We start from the raw sequence: 20,286 nt of genomic DNA on the forward strand, positions 1-20,286 counted from the left end.
AGTGTTTGCATCAATAAGTTAAAAGACATTCTATGACTGGAAATAAAAAATTGATTTTTTAAAAGTCTTATTATGTAATTGTACACTATTTCGATTGCAGAGTGAAAGGTTTGTGATAAAATATTCCATTAATCTAAAAATTGATTTTGATGTCACCAAATTACTTGTTATAAAATGATTTTAGTGTCTCCAATTTACTTGATGTAATCATGTAATATGGGGTATATAATTCGATAAAATTTAATTTCTCCATTCCTTTTTATTTCATTCTGATTTTTCTTTCTATGCATGGAACCAATACTACCTGTCTAATTTCCCCTTGGTGTAGCCAAGTTCTGGTCATTTGGTTTCTTTAATCATGTACAATAACTGAACTGAAGTTATAAAAACACTTGGATCAGTGGAGATCATGTTGCCTGAAAGTCTAAAAGCGCAGGATAGAAAAGAAGACTACTAGGATTGATCTTTGGCTTGTAATTTTACAATCTCATAATTAACTGTTGCCCCTAAGTCGACTATTTTTACATCAAATATGTGCTTTTACGGAGAAAAGAGAGCTACAAAAAGACTAACATATGACACAATCACCTACTGAAGTTCCTGAGAGAAAAATCTAAGTTTTGTACAAAAAGGCGCAAAAAAAGAATTATGTTCTTGGTGGCTTTGCACGGGATTTCATCACGCTTGCTCTTCGGGCCACTTCCCATGGCTTCTGAGGAGTAAACACACCGGCTTGAGCGGCAAAGAATGATTCATAACCCGGAGAATCAAAGGCAAAGCCAGTATGTTTTGAACTCTGTCCAGGGAGTTGAGACAGAGCGTAACTCCTATGCTCTTCTGGAGTGAGATGATCCTCAACCTCAAGATACTGTGCCCTTTTCTTGTCCTCACGGTCATGCCGATGAAGCTCTTGCATAATCTGATAATCATACGGAGAAAACCATCTCTGTAACCTGACAACAGAAAAATGAAATATTTTGAGCTATTCTTTCATTTTTCATTTGCATATACTCACCAGCAAGCAGGTACTGCAAAAGCACCATGAGCAATCCCATTAAGTGGGATAGATTGTGAAATGACGTAAATAAAATAGTATCGCACCCACGAACTTATAAGATCATGGGATGGTTTCTGCGAGAATTAATCATCCCATGATTCAATCATACCTCAATTCACACATCTAGAAAACTTCATAACAATTTTCATGGAAACTTCCCCTGGCTGTCACCACATTTAACCACAGAGGAGTTTTAGTCCTGACCATCTATGAAAATACAAGTGTAATTCCCAAGTCAAGTAGTAGAAAGTTTCTACATTGATTTTAAGCTGTTGATTTTTGCTTCTTCTTTAGTAGTAGTATCAATTATCAAATTATTGACCATGACTTATTGGATAACTAGAGTATTGTCCTAAGTATCATATTTATGATGGTTAAGTAATATCTGCAAGTGTTTAATAATTATATTAAGCAAAGAAAAAACACGTTCAGAGGAAGCAAACCAATATCGTGCTCGACTGAGAACTCTAGTTCAACCAGGCCGAGCAACTGTTCTCAACCATCGGTTTTGCTCGACTCAGTCGATAAACAGGCTGCCTTTCGTGATTTTAAATCGTGGCTATGAGCTTGACCAAGTGGTTTTGCTTGCCCTGGTCAAGCCTGATTACGGAAACACATTTTTGTGGAAAAATATGTCTGTTCGATTAAAGAATGGGTGAATTAATCTAAACAACACATGTCTTTATACATTAGATTAGATATGTTGAGACATCTTAGGGGTTTCATACTCTATAAATGGAGGATAATGAGCACAATTATAGGCCAATGAAGAATCAGAATTCTCCCATAGACTCATTCTCACCAAAAGACTTAGCTACTCCTTTTGTGCTTGACTTTCTGTTTTGTCACATCCATGTTCCTATTGTTCATCTTCAAGAATACAAGTGCTTTATAATTCTTGTGGGGGTAGTTATATCTCAAAGTAAAATTCCAATTCCAATTGATCCAAAAACACCATTGAGGCAAATAAGACTTTAGGAAAGTTTAAATAAGGTTTCCAATTTGTATCTAGAAAATGGCCTATGTAGACAAAAATTTCTTTTTTGCAACATTCTTTTTAGGGTTTGTTCATGATTCAAGCAATGATGATCAAAAGGAAATATACTAAAGAATTTCAATGGTGATGGTGTTATTTATAATCTTATTGTAATTTGTATATATTACTACATTAAATATATAGCATGACTTGCACACTCAGATGATTTAGCATGACAAAAAAGTAGGAAAGTAGAATATTATATTTCGTAATATTTCGTTTCCTTAATTTAATTCTAATCTCTTGTATAAATAGACGTAGTACCTCTCATTATTATTCAATACAAACCAACTATTCAAAACCCAAATCAGTCTTATTTCGGCATTATGATATTCTAAAAAAACAGCCAATGGATGCAAATAATGAGTGCAGACTACAGGAAGAAAGGAACAGTAGTATCAAGAACAATGAAGAATTATAATGCTTCAAGAAAAAATCAACAGAATGTTACCCTTGATAAAGAAAGTCCCCTATAAGAGCGACAACAGGAACAAGAAATAATGCAAGATAGAAATACGGCGTAGTCATTAAGACAAATATGACGTAGTAGATATTTTCCTGAAACAAGATGTACAAACATTAGCAAAAGCAACTAGAATAAATATAAATCAAGAGACCATTAATTAAAAAGGCAGCCTGCGTGCACCCAGTGCCACCCCTGACCCCACAACAATAAAAGACATGAAATTATGTGTCAGCAACGCCACCAATGCCTTTAAGTCCCATATAGATGGTGTTGACACCATTTATATGGGATCTAAGACATTGGCGTTGTTCAACAACAACAATGCCAAAGGTTTAATTCCAAAATATTGGGTCAACCATATGAACCAATATATCAGTTCCAATGGTTGTTCACATGAATTCTTCTTCACCATTCATTCCGATTTTCTACCATCTTATTCTATGTCTAGATTCTTCATATCTTTTTCCACTGTTACCTCCAAGTCATCCTCGGTCTTCTTTGTCCTCTTAATAAGTCCCCCAAGCTCCAACTTCTATCTTCCTTACCAGTTCGCTAATACCCCGTCTTTGCACATGCTCAAAACATTTCAAACGATTCTCTTTCATCTTTTCTTCAATATTTGCAACTTCTAGCCCTTTCTTATATCTTCGTTTTGAATTTTATTCCTCAAGGTATGCCCACCCATCCACCGAAGCATTTGCATTTCCACTACTTCCATCTTCCTACCATGATCTTTTCTAAAAGCCCAACAATATGATCCATATAGTAGCATTGCTTTAATGGCCGTTCGATAGAACTCTTGCTTTAGCTTTCGTGGCATACCTCTATTACATAATATCCCAATGGTTGCTCTCTATTTTGTCACCCGCACTTAATTCTAATTCATATTTGCCACCCATGCTTAAATCTTTCATAGAGATCACAAAAATTTATTTCTAGTAATACGCAAAAAAAAATTGTGGAAATTTATGACTCCTCAAAAAGTAGAAAACACCAATGTAAGATTAAGAGCATATATGTGCATGCATCATGTACTTTTTTCGGAAGGTAAAATGGACGACCCAATCGCATAGGAACCTCTCGTAGGTCAAATCGTCCCAAATGGGGTGCCCCTGGGGAGTGGGGGGAGGGGGGTTAGAAATTTACACCCCAAATCTCCAATAGATGGGATCCATTTAATTACATTGGGGTAATGAAATGTTGGGTATACTCCTTACAATTGGACCCACCACCTACGTATGGTGTATGCTTTGTGTGTATATGCATGCTAGTATATGTATTTAGCACGTACATAGAGATATAGCAAAATATTGACTCACCTGCCGGTCTCCATTACTCATGATACCAGAGTAACCAAAGATGAAAATAAACCATGATATAATGCTGCCCCAAACACTTATATGATGCAAGCTTGTTATGGTACTGCAGCACAGTAGAAGACGTAAATTAACGGTGATGACAACACACGTGAATGCCATTGTGCTGATATCCCACAAACCAAACATCTTTCCGGCTGATGTTTGAGGCTTTGAACCAGACATAGTTATGAAATAAAAGAAGATGAGAGACTGATAAACAGAGAAGAAGGCCCAAGTAGCAATAACTCTCCAAGAGAAAAAGACATTTTTTAATCCTTCCTTGTACAGATGAGGGTATTTCTTTGAAAGAGACGCACTAACATCCTGAGATCAAGAGTGAAGTAAGCATAAAAAACATCTCTTCTAAAGTAAAATATTACGATTTTCAGAAAGCCCAACCTTCTCAAATAGTCCAAGCATAAGTACAGGCACTGATGTAAAAAAGACATTGTAAAATGCTTGAAACCAATCATCATAATATCTTTGACCAGAAAACCCAGCTTGAAGAGTGAACCAAAATTGAGTCAATGTAAAGGTCAGATTCTTGTAAAAGAAATATGTTACAACCTGCAAGAAAAAAAAAAACCAAAATATGGTCACAGGCTCACAGCCACATTTAGGAGAAAACAAAAGGCTTACAGAGAAATATATACAGACCTTGCATATTCTAATATATGACCACCTTCCATGCACAAGCAGCAAGTCCGTGAGAAAGCGAAACTGTGCAATTGCAAAATCACTAGCCATGACTGCCTGCATGCCTTCCATCCCACTAATCCCAACACCGACGTGAGCTGCCTGAATCATACTAACATCATTGGCTCCATCACCAATACTTAATGTAATCTTTTTTGCACCTTTCTTTACCAAGCTTGTTACCTGCAATCATACAAATCTTGTTCACACCTGTAAACGATGCGGAATTTTGAAAGGCTAAGAGTATAATAACAAAAGAAACTTCCTACAGGGAATCATTAGCATCATAAAAAAAGCCCTAATTAAAAGATCTCAAAAAATACAATTTACCAAAGCGCAAAAGCAACAAAAAATAGCTATAAAATAAGCCATCAGAGCCCTTCCTCCTATTGCCATATGGTTTTGGGATGGTATCTCCTTGGCTTATGAAGTGTGTGCACATCGTGTTTCCCCGATTATATGCTGACATTGCCAGTAAATCCATCTCTCTTAAAAAAAATCTCAAAGACCAACATCAAATGCTAAAGATCCCCATTATCTACTAAGCAAAGCTGAAATTTTCACAATTCTGGGAGAACCAAAGCAATATGATACAGCAAGCCAGAGGTGGCAGTGCCACAAAGAAGGTTAGAAAACCTATTGCACCAAGCACTACGCTCATCATCCGGAGTGAAAAAATTAGCACTGCTAGTTTTTAATAGAATACTATTCTTCAGAAAAATATTGCAACATTTGCCTTGGCTCAATGACTGAACGATTCAAATTCCTCTAAGCCTATTGAGGGTTTGAGTTTGAAACCCATCTAATAAAAGCTGTTATGGTTTTGTTTTAGGTCCATTCAGACCAAAATATGTGCCTTTTCTTCTGTCCTTCATCCAATTACAGAACATATACCATTTTTTCTTTTAAAAAATAGTCTACATTATTGTATTATAACAGATCAAGTTTTTCTTCAAAATTTAGGTAAAGAAGATTTTCCCTGTGAGGGACCATTGTTGTACTACTGTTTCTTAAGTCAATATCAAGATGTTTTTCATCGCTTCAAAAGTAAATTCAGGTATATAAAAAGTAATACTTCAATTAAGCCTATCACGTAAAATTATAAATTAGAGTAGGAATTGTGAAATTTGGTTGCAAACATTATCACATTGGTTGAGGCTACCTTGACCGAAAATCACAGATCCATTGCTGCAAGTACCTCTTGACATATACAAATAGACATTTTCACATAGGTAGTCACATTTAAGGAAGCTACAAAGAAGGGAAACGAAAAAATTGCCCACAAATACAAAGCACATACCTCACAGTCAAGCTGAAAGCGCAGTCAACAATTGAAAATGCAACTTGTGACAATTTGTTGTGCAAAATAGCTAATAGGCATCTAGTACAGAAAAGAAGTGGTTTCAGGAGAAAACTACTGTTTGTTTCTGCAGGAACTATTATCTAATATTACACCCATAAAACTGACCTAATGTCAATCCTAAGGCTCCTTAGTCTTTGCAGGCAACACTAGCTACCAGCAACGCCCCATATCCACCTTCCACTGATGAACCCCTTTTCCTTTTCAACTAGTTTAACATACTCCCCCAGCCCGTTGATTGTGCCCATCTCCCTTGCCCATGTGAGAGGATTTCACATCTTTGGAGAAAGCTCCAGGAAACAGAGGAGTAATCAACATAACTTTTATTCGTCTGACCTTATATACTCTCTTCTTGGTCGTTCCACCAATTCGTATGGATTTAACAGAAATTGCTTCTGTATTTAGTAGCTCCTGAGGTCTCCATTCAATAGGTATATATAAATGAGCAACTCCGTCCAGGTTGTAGTAAGGATGTCTTTTGCAAAGCCTAGGACTTAGTGGGACAAGTCTAAATTGCACATCCGTGCTTCTTTCCCTCTGTTCACTTTAAAATTTAGTGCTATTTAACTCTAATCTTATGTGTCAATTACCAAAATACATAATCCGCTAGAGTCAAATGCACACATGCATGATACATGCAAGCACAACACCAAAAAGTTTTGAACATCAAAAGAGCGAATCATGGATGCCTTCACAAACAGGTAAACATACACAGAAAAAGGTAAGATCAGGCAAAATTTAGACAAAATAGATTCAATATTTCTATAGCATTTTTCTGACCTGGGCTTTCTGCAGAGGAGAAACTCGACAACAGATCACTGAAGAGCAATTTAAGCTTAGATTTAGAAGTGCTCCTCGCAAACTCGTATCTAATGCATACATCAGGCATTTTCCATCTATTACAAGAGCTAGCTTTGGTCCAACAATGGAACGAAGAATTCGCTGGGCCTCATCGACGCAATTCTGCAACTGTCTTTTGACAAAATCTCTGGTATATCGGGCAGTTTCCACCGGGTCACCCTTGCATAATGCAACATTTGATAAATGAAGTGATTGAGGTGGAAAAAACACATTGATAAAAGAATTTTCTAAATTGCTACAGCTTCAGAATCAGGACCTATAAAAAGAAAGAAAAAGACAAAAAAGCCACTCACTCTTTCTTCTACTTCTCTAATTTCATCTGTTTCAGAACTGACAATAAACTGCTTCATGCTATTGTTTATCAAGTTGCACGCTGCAATACATACAGAACGCAATATGTAAGATATAAATGAAGTTAAAGGACCCTTGGGAACCATACAAAATTGAGCAATACAGCCATACCATAACCAATATTTATAGCTGTTTCCATTTTATCCCCTGTGAGCATCCAAATCTTTATTCCAGCCCTTGCTAGTGTCTCTATACAAGTCGGTACTCCCTCTTGAAGCTTATCTTCAATAGCTGTGCAGCCAATCAAAATAAGATCCTTTTCTATAAGTTCAGCTACCTGCACAACATATTACGTGACTCAGGTACCAAAATACAGAAAGTCCGACAGAAGCCAAAGAGAGAAGATAGCAGGCAAATAAACATAAAAACACTTAAAAAAAACTTAAAAAAACACTAAGCACAGGATTTATTAGCAATCGTGCTTGTGGTGGTATATCAAATGAGCCCATACCATTAGGACCAATTAGATAATAAGTAAGGGAGATGTAACTGAAACGAAAACATCCTCATTGAATCACAACCAAAAACGAAGTTTGAAAAACATTAAAACCAGTTATGTAAAGTCAATGAGGTTCACAATTTACTTGTATTCCTTGTAGAAATGCAGATAAGCAAGAAAGGACCAAGGGGTGCAAATTTCCCGTAGAAAATATCAAAGAGGTGACATCTATAAAGATAAGTTTCATGAATGAGCCAATACCTCACAACACCGATGAAAATCAGCAAAATACCATAGGAAAAAGAAACTAAAAATGACACTCAATAGATCGCAGTTTGCAATTCATCAAGTCCAAAAAAAGACTAAACAATACATTTCATGCAACTAAAATTTGATATTGTAAGTTATTTGATAGTGATGAGATCACGAGAGAGCCAACTAACAGCTTAACAAGGTCATAGAAATATTTGATAAGCTCTAAGGGCATAATATACCTCATCCAGATTTTTTTCCCGGTCCTGCAAAGAGGACTTGGCCTGGATGAATTTTTCATTCCAGGTCTCATAGAAATCTGAACTCAAATTCCTATACGCCAGGCACAGTGTGCGTAACCCAGATGTTCCAAACTGTTCCAAGTGCTCTCTAGACGCTTTCTTCATAGCCTCATTCCCTTCTTCCAATCTTTCATATATGACAGAATCAGCACCCTGAGAGACAAATCTTTTAAAATAGCAAAATAATATCAAAAGCAGTCTAAAAAAAGATCTACTGAAGCCTCTAAAACGTACCTTGCAGTACAAAACAAGCCTTCCATCAAGATATCGGCATACAACAGACTGGCGCTTCCGTGTACTGATGAGCAATCAGATAGAGTGAGCTAAATATTGCCAAAATTATATGTTTTGAAAAGAAACAACAGAAATAAAATTGAGTATCATCACCTATTAAACTCGAGGACATTCAAAATTTCATAAGGCACATCTTCAACTTTTCCCATCTTTTCAACATGTGACTCTCTTACATAAATTGTTGTTGGTGTACGCCTAGGACAATATTTCAGAAACAAAAAAGGAAAAAGGTTAAAAACAAAGAAGAAAGGTTTTTCATCTTTCGTCAGTATACAAAGCTATCAGATCCTTGAGTTCCTAAAAGCAGCTTTGAACATAGTATGAACATAATTTCAGGCAACAAATTTGAAATTATATACAAATAACTTGACCGAAAAGGTCATCAAACAACGAAGCAAATCCTCTACAAAATAAGAAGACAGCAACGATTCCCATGAAAAATTGGCATAATTATGAAGATGATTTGAGACACAAGTCTCCAATATATCCATGAACTGTGGTAAAAGTTGTCAACCTGTAGAAGAAGAAGCCAAAATTCTTAGCAGCAAGAACTAAAGCGGCTTCATCTGGAGAAGCTGCTTGGTACACAATTTTCTCCGGAGACTCATCCCCTTCTGGGAGCACTGTGTGACATATTGCAAGGCACCTGAAGAACTCCTATCCAAAAGTAAAGCAGAACACAAATATAATTAGAGAAAGAAACATAACAACAAAAAATAATCAAAAAGCAAAATAATTCAAATTGTGATCTACAAGCTACTTCATAGTTGAGCATCACAGCACAACGCATGTTTACAGTAATTGCAGTATATTTATTCTAGATAAATTCTCAACTTGGACCTTTCCTCCTTTTTGTAGACTCTTCCCTTTTTTGGTTTTGGTCCGTCAACTTTGTACATATTTTGGGATACAAAGTTTCACACCAAGCACTATGGTACCTACCTACAAAAACAAAGGGGTGCACCAGACTGCTCTAACTATCAGGAACCAGAAACTAAGCTTATATACAAATCAGGGGAGTTGTGAACAAGTTATTGTTATAATTTTTTTGTGTAATTATGTAGCTGAGAGCTAATTGAATAGTCCATTAAAATGTTTATTTACATCCATCACTCCCAATTTCCAAGAATACCAAATATAGACCATTTTAAATACTTCCTGTTGATGCAAAAACAGACTGAATTACACACAGATGTAATATTATAAGTCATTGCTTGTATCAAGACATTGTCACAACTTAATTTAATTTTACACCACCAACACATATTCTACCTCACTTACAAGCTTTGATGCCATTTTTAAAATTTGACCAGATTTTTTCATATGCTTGGAAATTACCTGAACCGAAGGAACTATTTTGAATTCTTCGATCAGCCATTTATTACTACCAGAAGTCCAGAAAGGCTGGGGTACGTTATCTTATGGGTCATGGCACATCCCTCGGTGAGTTTCAACTCTCAAGTGCATAATCCCATCTGAAAGGCTCGCTGAGTTTTCAAAAGAAGATTGGTTTACCTTACCTTACCATCCCTAGGTAACCACCAGACACGACAAATATTTGATTGCCAAGAGTGGAGGATATTTAACGTGGAGTTATGTCGGCGCATCTATTCTATTGTTTTTTAAAAAAAGGATGGAGCCCTTGGTCTTGAAGTTCCTTGGGTGGGCTATAAGTTCTATTAGTACTCCTTTTTGATTAATTGCAGGGGGATGGTAAGCATACAATTATTTCTATTTTTACCTATTAAATTTTACGGATCATTCTTTCCTTGAAAAATGAAAAGAAATCCTTAAGTAACATTTCTAATAATAGGACAAAATTTTAATTCCTATTCTTTTACTGTTGAGACAGGCTTTGGCGCTGTCATATATCCTTTTATTATACTATTTATATACCACCACCTTGTCATACTGAATCTTGAAATTTTACTGTTTTCCAATACTCATCAACATCTCCATACTCATATATGTAGTGCTCCAACCTAGACCATCGTTCCACCAGTCACTAATCTCCAGGTAAAAAAAGAAAATAATTAAGATCTTATGCCTTCCCTTTTTAAAAAGCAAAATTGTACAAACAAAAGCTTTCCTTTGGCCAAAAATATTAGCCTTTCAGAAACAGAGAAACAATCTTTATACTAAAAGAACAAATAGCATCGAGTAAGGCTGCCTTTATCAGTGGGTAGAAGTCATGATGACAAGATGATGTATGAACAATATAGACCTAGTGCTTGATGCTAAATATTTTTATCCCACAAAGTGTAGAATACCATATTAATATATTCAACACATTTCAAGAAATTCCCTAAAAATGCAACTCGAAATTTAGAAATTCATATTAATATGTAATACTCCCTCATAAGCCAAGCATTTTGCACAGATTTAAGAAAGTGGTTGAAACCACTTGGGTCTGAGGGAGAATGGGGTGATATGAATCACGTATCTTCACCTCCCTTGCGTCATTTGTATGGTAAAAGAAAAAATAAATAAGGGCAGTTTAAAAATTTTAGGACGGATATTGTGTATCTCTTGTTTTATCCGATTGTTTCGTGATATGTTTGTATATATAGAGGTGCGATAGTAGGTTGTCTTGTGAAAAATTTTAGAATAAATAATTTCAGGAGGTCAGATTCTTCCTGAAAATTCAATTGACTCTCTTGCATTTTCGCCTCTTCCGCAATAATCTTTACCAACTCTTTGATCATCTTATGTTGGGTCTCTTGAGTTCCACCTAAAATTTCTTTCATTCTTTCCTCAAAAGAGCAAGCAAATTGTTTAGCTGATTGGGTAATAAATCCCGCAATTCTTGAATTTCTTTTTCCTAAGCATCCAAACGAGCCGACGGGGTAGGAGCCTTTTCTTGGCTCAGATACCAATTCATATGATATGACCAGTCAGAATATCCAGGATCCAATGGAGAATAGAAGAAGCTGCTTTTGTCCCCAGCAAATAAAAGTGATGAACAAGAACAACCAAAGAAGTGAAGAAGAATATGGTATTTATTGATGAAAACACAGAAGTCTTCAAGTGACTTCGAAACTCCTGAAAAATTGAATGTTTATTCTATACCTCACAAGACCCAAGAACTAACTATCTCATCTATATATATACAAGCGAATCCCCAAATGAACTGATAAACAAGAGATACACAACACCCCTTCCTAAAATTACTAAACTGCCCTTATTTATTTTTCCTTCAGCTATACACATGACGCAAGGGAGGTGAAAACACGTGATTCATACCATGGGATTATAATTGAAATTGGATGGGAGTAATTTAGCCAAATAAGTTTTTTAAAAAAAGAAAAAAAATAGGCCAAAATAGAAACTGGACATTTAGGGTGACTTAGCCAAATAAGGAAATGGGACCAGTAGGCTTAAATACGAGGGAGTAAAAAGTACCTTGCACATATCAGGATTAGGCTCATTTCTCCATGCACCATGCATAAGCCTAGCATCGTCAAAATTAAACCCTTTTTCTCGAATTGCATTATCTGATTTCCGCACCTATCATTGAAAGACATTTAGCAATGCACTTCAAAAAATTTTAAAAATAGAAAATATATCTGGCATTTTGAAAGCGTATATGATCCCTATGGGAGTTTATTGCCAGTTTGCCACTACATTCCCATGTACTCTAATTTTTAAAATAAATATACAGCACTTTGAATTTGTATACAATACCTCTGAGAGTTCAGTGCCAGTGCGTTCTGCCAAACCCTTCTCTATTTCAGTAATACCAGTTCCATAGACTTGACCGCCAATTGAACATTTGAAAAACTCCATCATGTTTCGTGTGAGAGTCCCAGTTTTATCAGAGAATATGTACTCTACCTAAAAAACAATGATAAAAAGTTCCCAGTTCAATTACACATTACGGAAAATAAATACAAGCAAAACAAAAATAAAAGAGATAAATCCTACTAAAGCAGTTTTAGAAAACAAGTCAATTATATGATATGCTCAAATGTATTGTAGACTACTACACTTACAAAAGATCATATACCTGTCCAAGTTCTTCATTTAAATTTGATGTCCTAGCCAATGCTGGTGTATTCGTTTCAGTGTGATACATATTCAAATCATTGTTGATGAACTGAATAGACTGTAGAAATTTGATCCCCTACGTTTCCACAGAAAATATTTCTTGATCATTTACAAATGACATGCAAATGGAAAGCACATTCTCAAGCTATAGAAGTTACCTCAATTGAAACATAAAGTGATATAGGGATGATAGTTGAAAATAGAGTGATCAATGTAAACATAGTTAAGACAACCACCTGAAATAACCACACAAAAAAAGGATCTCATGAGAAAAAAGTCACAGAGTGGAGAAAGGTAAAAGTAAAATAATCAATATAACAGATCCTTAGGCAGAATACAAACCAAAAATCTGTTCCTTGGATCAAATTGGCGATCATTTGGTTTTTCTCCTATTTCAAGACCCAAGTAAAAGTACTTCATGTCTATAAAAAGACCACTGAGGAACAGCACAAAGTAATGGGAAGAGTGATAAAGAAATCAGAAAAATACACGACAAAATAAAGTTGTCATAACCCAACCAGGGTTCGTTAAATGATCCAACACAGTATATTATACCTGCCTATTGATCCAATGAGACACATCATGAATAAAGTTGCAAAAAGAGCAAGAATCAATTTGTCCAACTTCCGTTCCAAGGTACTTCTCTTTGAAGGAACATTCATGGTATTCATCATAACCTGTCAATCAAACCATGATATCCTTGAAAATGGCAACAACATAACACAATAAACAATCTGAAAAAGAAACTGGAAAATAACACAGCTGCAGTAAATGTTATTAGTTTCATAGAAAAAAATTGAACATTTACAAGGAAAATATAAATATACAATTGGCAGAAACATATCTGCATAAGTTTTCAACACATGTGGCACTAGTATTTACCTTTGTCTCATGTCCCGTACAAATCACTGCACCAACAATGTATTCTGTGTTTCTCAGACTGCAGCCCTTTGCACAATCAAGCAGTAAAGAATCAATGTTGGCTCCATTATATGAAGCACAGATTAACAGGTGCTAAAAATCACTAGAGGAAAACAAAACTGTGCAGATATATCATTCCTCACTTTCCAACTTTAATGCATTGAACAGAAAGATATTCAACTAAAAGAAGTATGACCAAGAGATTATATCATACTCTCAGCAAAAGCTGATTCGGCGATAAAGTTAAAGTCTGCTTTTGAATAATGAGGTTGCCAGTGAAAGTGTACAAGGAGTTATTAGGTTGTTCACAGTGTACTTCACCTGGATAAAATAGACAGGACCTTGTCAGCAAGTCATCAACCAAGACAAAGAATACACACGACTTCAAACAGCATAAAGAATTTTAAATTACAGAAAAGTAAAATAGTAATCATAGACATAGAGGTACAATGAAGCGGCAAAGGAAAAAAATTTACATTCAAGGCCAAGCAGCTGACATTGAGTTCTAACTTCTAAACAGCTCAATGCCCAATGGTAAATCATTTCCTCACTGACATACTAAATCGAAGCACACAGAGGTATGACTACGATAATGATAAGCCATTACCCTAATGTTTCTATTTTAAGTTATAAAAAATCTACAAATTGTTAAATAAGATTGTTTCTGAAATTTTATTGACCTATATGACTCAATTTAAATATTTGTTGGCTCACTTTACAATTTCACCAATGTTTATTCACCGCTTTGTCAAAAGAAATTCTCAAAAATTTTCAAAAGAAGATTTGTTCAACAATCTAATAGAATCCACGATCAGGGAAGTAAACAACACCGATAAACCTTTGAATTCAGAGGCCTTCTCAGGTGACAAGTAGTCCCACGTCTTTTCCAATGCTTTCCGAATCTTCAAGTTGGTTTCACCATCCAGATTTGATGTCTGCAAAATCAAATAATCTAAATGGACTGACATATGAGGAATAGAAAATTTAATGAATGCGTCCAAAAGATCAATTGGAACGGCCACTAAATAGGTTCTTTTTATAAGTTTCCCACACAACATAAGTTTGTAGCTAAACCATCAGATTAAAACAAATTTCAGCACCTCAACATAACACACGCCATCTGCATTAGTACTAGCAAGAAAAAGAATATCAGCTGGAAAAAACCCATCTTGCTTGACCTGCAAAAAAGAAAATTTAATACCACTTAGTCTTAAAGTCAGGAGTTCAAGTTACACCAAAAAAATACCAGTAACCTGAAAGGGATCTCAATAATCTCATTGTAAAATGATATGTTTACATGTTTTTTTTTGATGGGATATATTTATATGTTCAGTAAGTAAATAATTGAACTTTTACAAGCTTTAACTATCATTTTGCACTATTGACTTCATGGATGTAAAAAAGGATTTAATATCTGGTCAACGTAATTCAAGAAAATGAGCAAGTCATACATCTTAACATGCCTAAAGAGTACAAGCACTCTAAACGAGAATGAACAAAATAAGTTGGACACCAATTGACCATGCACAAAGCCTTCGTTTGTTCTTTGCTTCTAAAGCCCCCATTTTTCTCTCTCTGCTGTCAACTAAAATGAGCAAGAAGAGAAGCAAGCTTTCTCATTGCTTCTCTCTAAAGATTAGATTCCTTGATTTCTTTATTATGGTCCATTCAAGGCTCAACCGCTCCAGATACAGCTCTAGAAACTTGTGTTGAAAATGAATAATTGGAACACCAAAACAATCCAACGGAAATATCTCTGGTTTGCAGGAATAGAAGGTGAGGTTTGACATCTCATACCTCTACACGTCCCTTTTCACTTGGAATGTCCCAATTCATTTTACCTCACGTACAAAAGTCAAATCCTTCACACTCTGCATGGGTATCTATATTTCATTTTGGGCAAAAACCATGGCACCTTTCAGAAATAACGAGATTGACAAATTAGTTGTACCTACATTCAACATAAGCAATCGGCTTCAAGTAACATAGCCACCCATATGATGAGTCCACAGCCAAGAGTCGTTGTGTAAAAAATTCATTATATGGTGAGTTATAATCAGACATACAGAATTTAACTCGGCCCAAAACTGCTAAAAAATTGAGTACAAACTTAGATCATGATCCACAGACCATAAACTGAAAGACCAAACCCAAAACGAAGTCTGTCAATCAAACTCGACCAAAAACAAATGTGATGTCCCTTCCCTCTTATACAGCACCACCATACTTCTCAATCATCAATCTTTAGAGAGGCTAAAAGCTCTGCCACTACTTCACCAAAAACCTCTATATCACAACTAACTTGAGATGCAAGGACAAAGATGTTTTTGATGCATCTTAGATGTAAACAAAGTCGAATTTATTGACTGTTGCTAATATTTCGATAATAGAAAAAATCATATTCATTTACAAGAGTAAATATACTAATTATGCAACATAAATAGCAAAATGTTAGTTATGTTCTTATCCTATTTGGTAATAATGCTTAATAAGGGTTCATTAGTCCCAACAGCGGTATGGTTGATACATTCCAAAATGTTTTGTAACATTAAGAACTAAATCAATCATTTTTCATAAGTTTACATAGGGACTGAAGAGTTTAGAGTTTGGTTATGTTCAAATACGTTTAAACAAGGGCCAACAAATTCTAGTATATAAAAATAAAGCGAAGAGGATGCACCCAGAATTTTAACATTTCTAGACCCTATGAGAGTAATACAGCAGTTAGGACTTGGGATCAGGTGTACAACGAAAACAAGGTTTGGGTCTTTCATGTCCCAAAAAAGGTCACATCAATACTTAGTCAGAAGCCACAGAAAGCTGAATCTTTTCAAACTACAAATAATGAACAGAACTTACACGGACAATGTCACCGACTTGCAACTTTTTCCAAGGAATAGTTTCCCATCTCTGTCCTTGTAGTACATCTACAAGGGTGTTATTAACTGACAAATCATTCTGAAATCGTTTCTGTTGAACATAATCCAAAAAAAGAGAGATGACATATTCAAAAAATAGAGCACCAGAAAATTCAAAAGTGACTTTTCTGAAAAACTTTAGTATAAGGCTAGAAAAGAAAACCAGCACAATAAGTGATCTTTTTAATAACACTAGACAAACAAATAGATTGTAGAAAAAGGTGGATGAAACTTGCCCAATCTTCAAATGCCTCTTTCACAAGAGAAACAAAAAGAACCATACTTAAAGGAGCCACATTTGTTATTGGACTCACGGGACTGCAAGAGAAAAGAGCCAATCACTCCCATATTATGGATCAGATATTGCAATTAACATGGAACAATTAGAGGATCAGGAAAGAGATTCTAAAGCAACGCGATGAAACAGATAGATCAACAGAAGAACCAGAAATTTCTATTGAAAACAGAAAACAAAACAGAAGGCAAGTGAAGAACGCAAAATAAACACCGTGCTCAATGGAGTCACTTGTTTGCCACAGAGTGGCAGTTGACAGCATTCATATAATGGCAGTATATTTCAAAAACATGAATATTTGTAGTCGCTATAATCAAACCAATCTAGCAATTCTTTCTTTTTTCAGAGTAGAGTAAAGCAGAAAAGGATCCAAGATGTTTGAGAAATGAAAATAAAAATCACTCCGAAATAATGTTGACAATTGATCCCAATGTCAAGAGATTTGCGCAAAAATTTATATTAAAAAGAGAATGGTGTGGTATTCCAGAGTTTGAAAAGAAGGCTATACCTCATAGGTGTCCATGACAAAATGGAGATCATAAGGAAGTACAAATTGGCCACTCGTCTGAACTGTCAATGTATTTGAAACACACTTGATATAGACAGAAATTTTTTTTCCAAAAGTACACTTTGTTAAGTCACATTAAGAAGGCTTCTTAATTCACCCTGGAACACGAATAGCATACCTGTTCAAACAATCCTTTAGGAAAAAATGTTAAGGCATTGTACTTTGTTGTTGACACGGAATTTCCCTGAAAAATACATGCCAGATTTTGTCAAAAATAAGTTCTTAATCAGCACAGACAAGTGAGACAACAAAGCAAGCCTGAGATAGACGTCACATTTCATAATTCTGAGATATCATAATCCATTACCAGTGTGATTATGAAAGCCCTTAAAAGAGAAAACAGACTACCTTATTCAAAGTGCAATACATTAATGTTCTCAAGTAACAAATATATTTGTGACTTCTTTATGATATAGGCATTGAAATTTGTTTGCATGTCTAAGGGTAAAGAAATCCCACAAGTTGAATCCCAAAAAATATAAGGGTCGGCTACATGAACCGTGATTAGTCTCAATGTTCATCCACATAAATTCTCCTCCATTCATTTCGATTTTCTAAATCAAGATTATTCATATATTTTTCCACTTTTTCCGAACATGTTATCTTCAGTCTTCCTCGCCCTTTTTCAAAATGCCCCCATTTCCAACTTTCTATATTCTTTATCGGTTCTCCAATACTTTGTTATAGCACATCCCCAAACCATCTTAAACGATACTCTTTCATCTTATCCTCAATATCTTTGATGCTTAAACCTATTCTCATACCTTCATTGTGAATTCTATAGATCAAAGTATATTCACTCATTTATCTAAGCATCCGTGTTTTCACTATCATTTTCCGACAATTATCCTTTTTAAAAGCCCAACATTATGATCCATATAGTAACGCTTGTCTAATAGCGGTCTAGAAAAGTTTCCCTTTAGCTTTAAAGGCACAGTTGGATAACGTAATATCTCAATTTCCACGCTCTTTATGTTTGCCACCTTAGTCACATAGACAGCAAAAAAATTGAATAAATAAAAGCCGAGCCCACCAATATGTTCCACTAATTTCACACAGGTTTTAAGTTTATGCCTCAATTCTACATAACTATTGACTTGTTATTTGTTGGCTTCAGTTCTTGTTCAAAAGTGTACCTGCCAACATATTTCTTTGGATCCTGGCTCTCCCGTATAGTTTTGAGAATGCAACAGAAGGATATGAAACAACTGGTGTTTAATTTGCCACATCATCTGCATTTATTAATTACTAATGGCTATGCTCTTGTATGTTCGTCATCTGGAGTTTTTGGCAAAGCACGCTTTGGGCAGGCACAAGTAAGAATTTCCAAGCTGAGATAAATTTAATTTACACCATTATTTTAACAACCAGTCAGCCACAATAAGTTTCTAAAAGGTAATGTTTTGAGAATTTTAATTATTATCAAATAGAAATAGATAGGATTTGCAATCCCAATTCCCATGTAAATACCTCCTCCTGTCTCCATTATGGATTGTCTGGGGCTCGACCCATGTACCCTGCATTAATCTACCCAAATAACTACAAACGGTTTTACCCCAAGCACCATACATAGCAGTACCTTCTAAAAGTTTTGCCCACATCATAGTGTACGTCATTTTCTTCACAATTTCGTTGTTTAAATTGACATTCTTACTCCTGTACGTACCCATGAGAAAACAGCATACATAACTTGCCATCTGAGTTCATCAATGTCCATCAAACGTCATATCAAAACACAAAAAGCTTCATTCCCATTCATACAATCTATCAACTAGCACAACAAGAGCATACATAACTAAAATCAATACCCAAACTGTTATTCCCCTGTAAGGGTAGCAACTAAGAGTATTAAAAAACTGGAGAAAATATTAAACAATAGGAATTAAAAAGAATACAAAATTGAAAATAAAATTACAAAATTGGCAAGTATCTCCGCGATTATAAATAATGAATAATTTGAAATAAGACCTTAAATTTGGTGAGAGCATTAGCATCACGGTCATTACAATAGATGGAACGGTGAGAAGGTGCTTGAGGTTGAACACTGCCGAGTCGAACCGTCCGAGGCGAAGCTAAGTAGTTCAACTCAGAAGTATTTCTTCTTAATTGTGATCTCGACGACGATTGTAACATATCCCTCCCAACCATCTTGCTACTAATCCTTTCTTATTTCAAATTCAAACACACAAACCCTAAATTCAGATGATCATTTGATAAAAAAAAAAATCAATAAATGGCGGAAAAGTTCAACTATACAAAGATGATGATGAAGAAGAAAGAATATTCTTCACAAAAGAGTGAGAATACCATTAAATTCCCCCTCCATCTTTGTCTTGTTCTTCCTACTCCTATCTTTGTCGTTCGATTGATTGCCAGTGAATTGAATGGGTACTAATGCACTGCTAAATTGAATTTTTGGTGTTTTTTTCAAGTTGTAAAAATAAGAATTTTCCTTTTATTTGTTTGTTTGTTTTTTTGCTTTTCTGAGTGGTAATTTAAAATTGAGGAATCAGATTCTCAATTTCTTAGTGGCTCACATCTTCATTTGGCTAATCTCGAGTTGTTTTATTAATTTATGATTATAACAAGAGAATCAAATAAATAAAATAAAAAGTTAAATAAGTGAAATTATAAAACAAAACACAAAAAAAAAAATAAAAAGCATCAGCATGACGGCTTTCCAGCAGTAGACATAACATGATCCTACGAAACGTTATGCTCGGCAATACAAACAGGCTCATGTATCCACATCAAAACACAAGCAACAGTATTAGCTAACTCGTGTATGATTGTAATATACTAGTATATCCACAGCCGACTCAGTATAAAACCGTAGTCGTATACTTGCCCGGTCACATTGAATTTTCGCATTTCAACTCTCTCACCTTCAAAACCGTGTGCCATTTGTCATTTTGATTTTTTATTAGTGCAAATATGATGAAATAGAGAAAACATGAACAGAAGGTAATTATAAGTTTAGGAATTCACAGTTTAGTCCAAAATCCAAATATTGCTTTAATAAAGGTCACTCAGATCGAGCTAAGCATCAGCTGATGAAGGTATTG

At 35.2% G+C, this 20,286-nt stretch overlaps 1 protein-coding gene across 13 annotated transcripts; it reads right to left on the minus strand.

Annotated features, from left to right (window-relative positions):
* Nucleotides 1–440: 440 nt before the first annotated feature.
* On the minus strand, nt 441–19,807 carry LOC130820820 (phospholipid-transporting ATPase 3-like). Of its 13 annotated transcripts, none has more exons than XM_057686343.1 (28): nt 18,692–19,793; nt 18,358–18,552; nt 17,340–17,405; nt 17,162–17,223; nt 16,595–16,676; nt 16,300–16,410; nt 14,541–14,618; nt 14,279–14,375; nt 13,655–13,761; nt 13,402–13,467; nt 13,075–13,196; nt 12,862–12,955; nt 12,678–12,755; nt 12,479–12,595; nt 12,157–12,306; nt 11,875–11,979; nt 8,987–9,129; nt 8,566–8,667; nt 8,413–8,476; nt 8,119–8,331; nt 7,297–7,462; nt 7,128–7,207; nt 6,754–6,993; nt 4,575–4,796; nt 4,317–4,484; nt 3,879–4,241; nt 2,545–2,651; nt 441–953 (listed from the first exon to the last, which is right to left on the minus strand). In XM_057686343.1, the coding sequence occupies exons 2-28, from the start codon at nt 18,457–18,459 to the stop codon at nt 647–649; spliced, it is 3,612 nt and encodes a 1,203-aa protein (XP_057542326.1). In that variant the 5' UTR covers nt 18,460–18,552; nt 18,692–19,793; the 3' UTR covers nt 441–646. The 13 variants fall into 13 exon arrangements, with proteins under 13 accessions (XP_057542326.1, XP_057542324.1, XP_057542323.1 ...); XM_057686341.1 differs by lacking the exon at nt 18,358–18,552 and having other exon boundaries at nt 19,190–19,382; nt 19,529–19,792; XM_057686340.1 differs by lacking the exon at nt 18,358–18,552 and having other exon boundaries at nt 19,190–19,413; nt 19,529–19,792.
* Between the last annotated feature and the right edge of the window lie 479 nt (nt 19,808–20,286).

The sequence above is a fragment of the Amaranthus tricolor genome, chromosome 8, assembly GCF_026212465.1.
Source record: "Amaranthus tricolor cultivar Red isolate AtriRed21 chromosome 8, ASM2621246v1, whole genome shotgun sequence".
Classification (NCBI taxonomy): Eukaryota; Viridiplantae; Streptophyta; class Magnoliopsida; order Caryophyllales; family Amaranthaceae; genus Amaranthus; species Amaranthus tricolor.

Bases quoted from the DNA above. Each gene is read 5' to 3' on its own strand.
- LOC130820820 (XM_057686341.1), bottom strand. From the start codon at position 19,369: ATGGTTGGGAGGGATATGTTACAATCGTCGTCGAGATCACAATTAAGA. The intron at 13,468-13,654 runs GTATGATATAAT...GATTGTGCAAAG, and splicing joins CGAATCAGCTTTTGCTGAGA to GGCTGCAGTCTGAGAAACAC. The intron at 13,197-13,401 runs GTAAATACTAGT...TTTGATTGACAG, and splicing joins GTACGGGACATGAGACAAAG to GTTATGATGAATACCATGAA.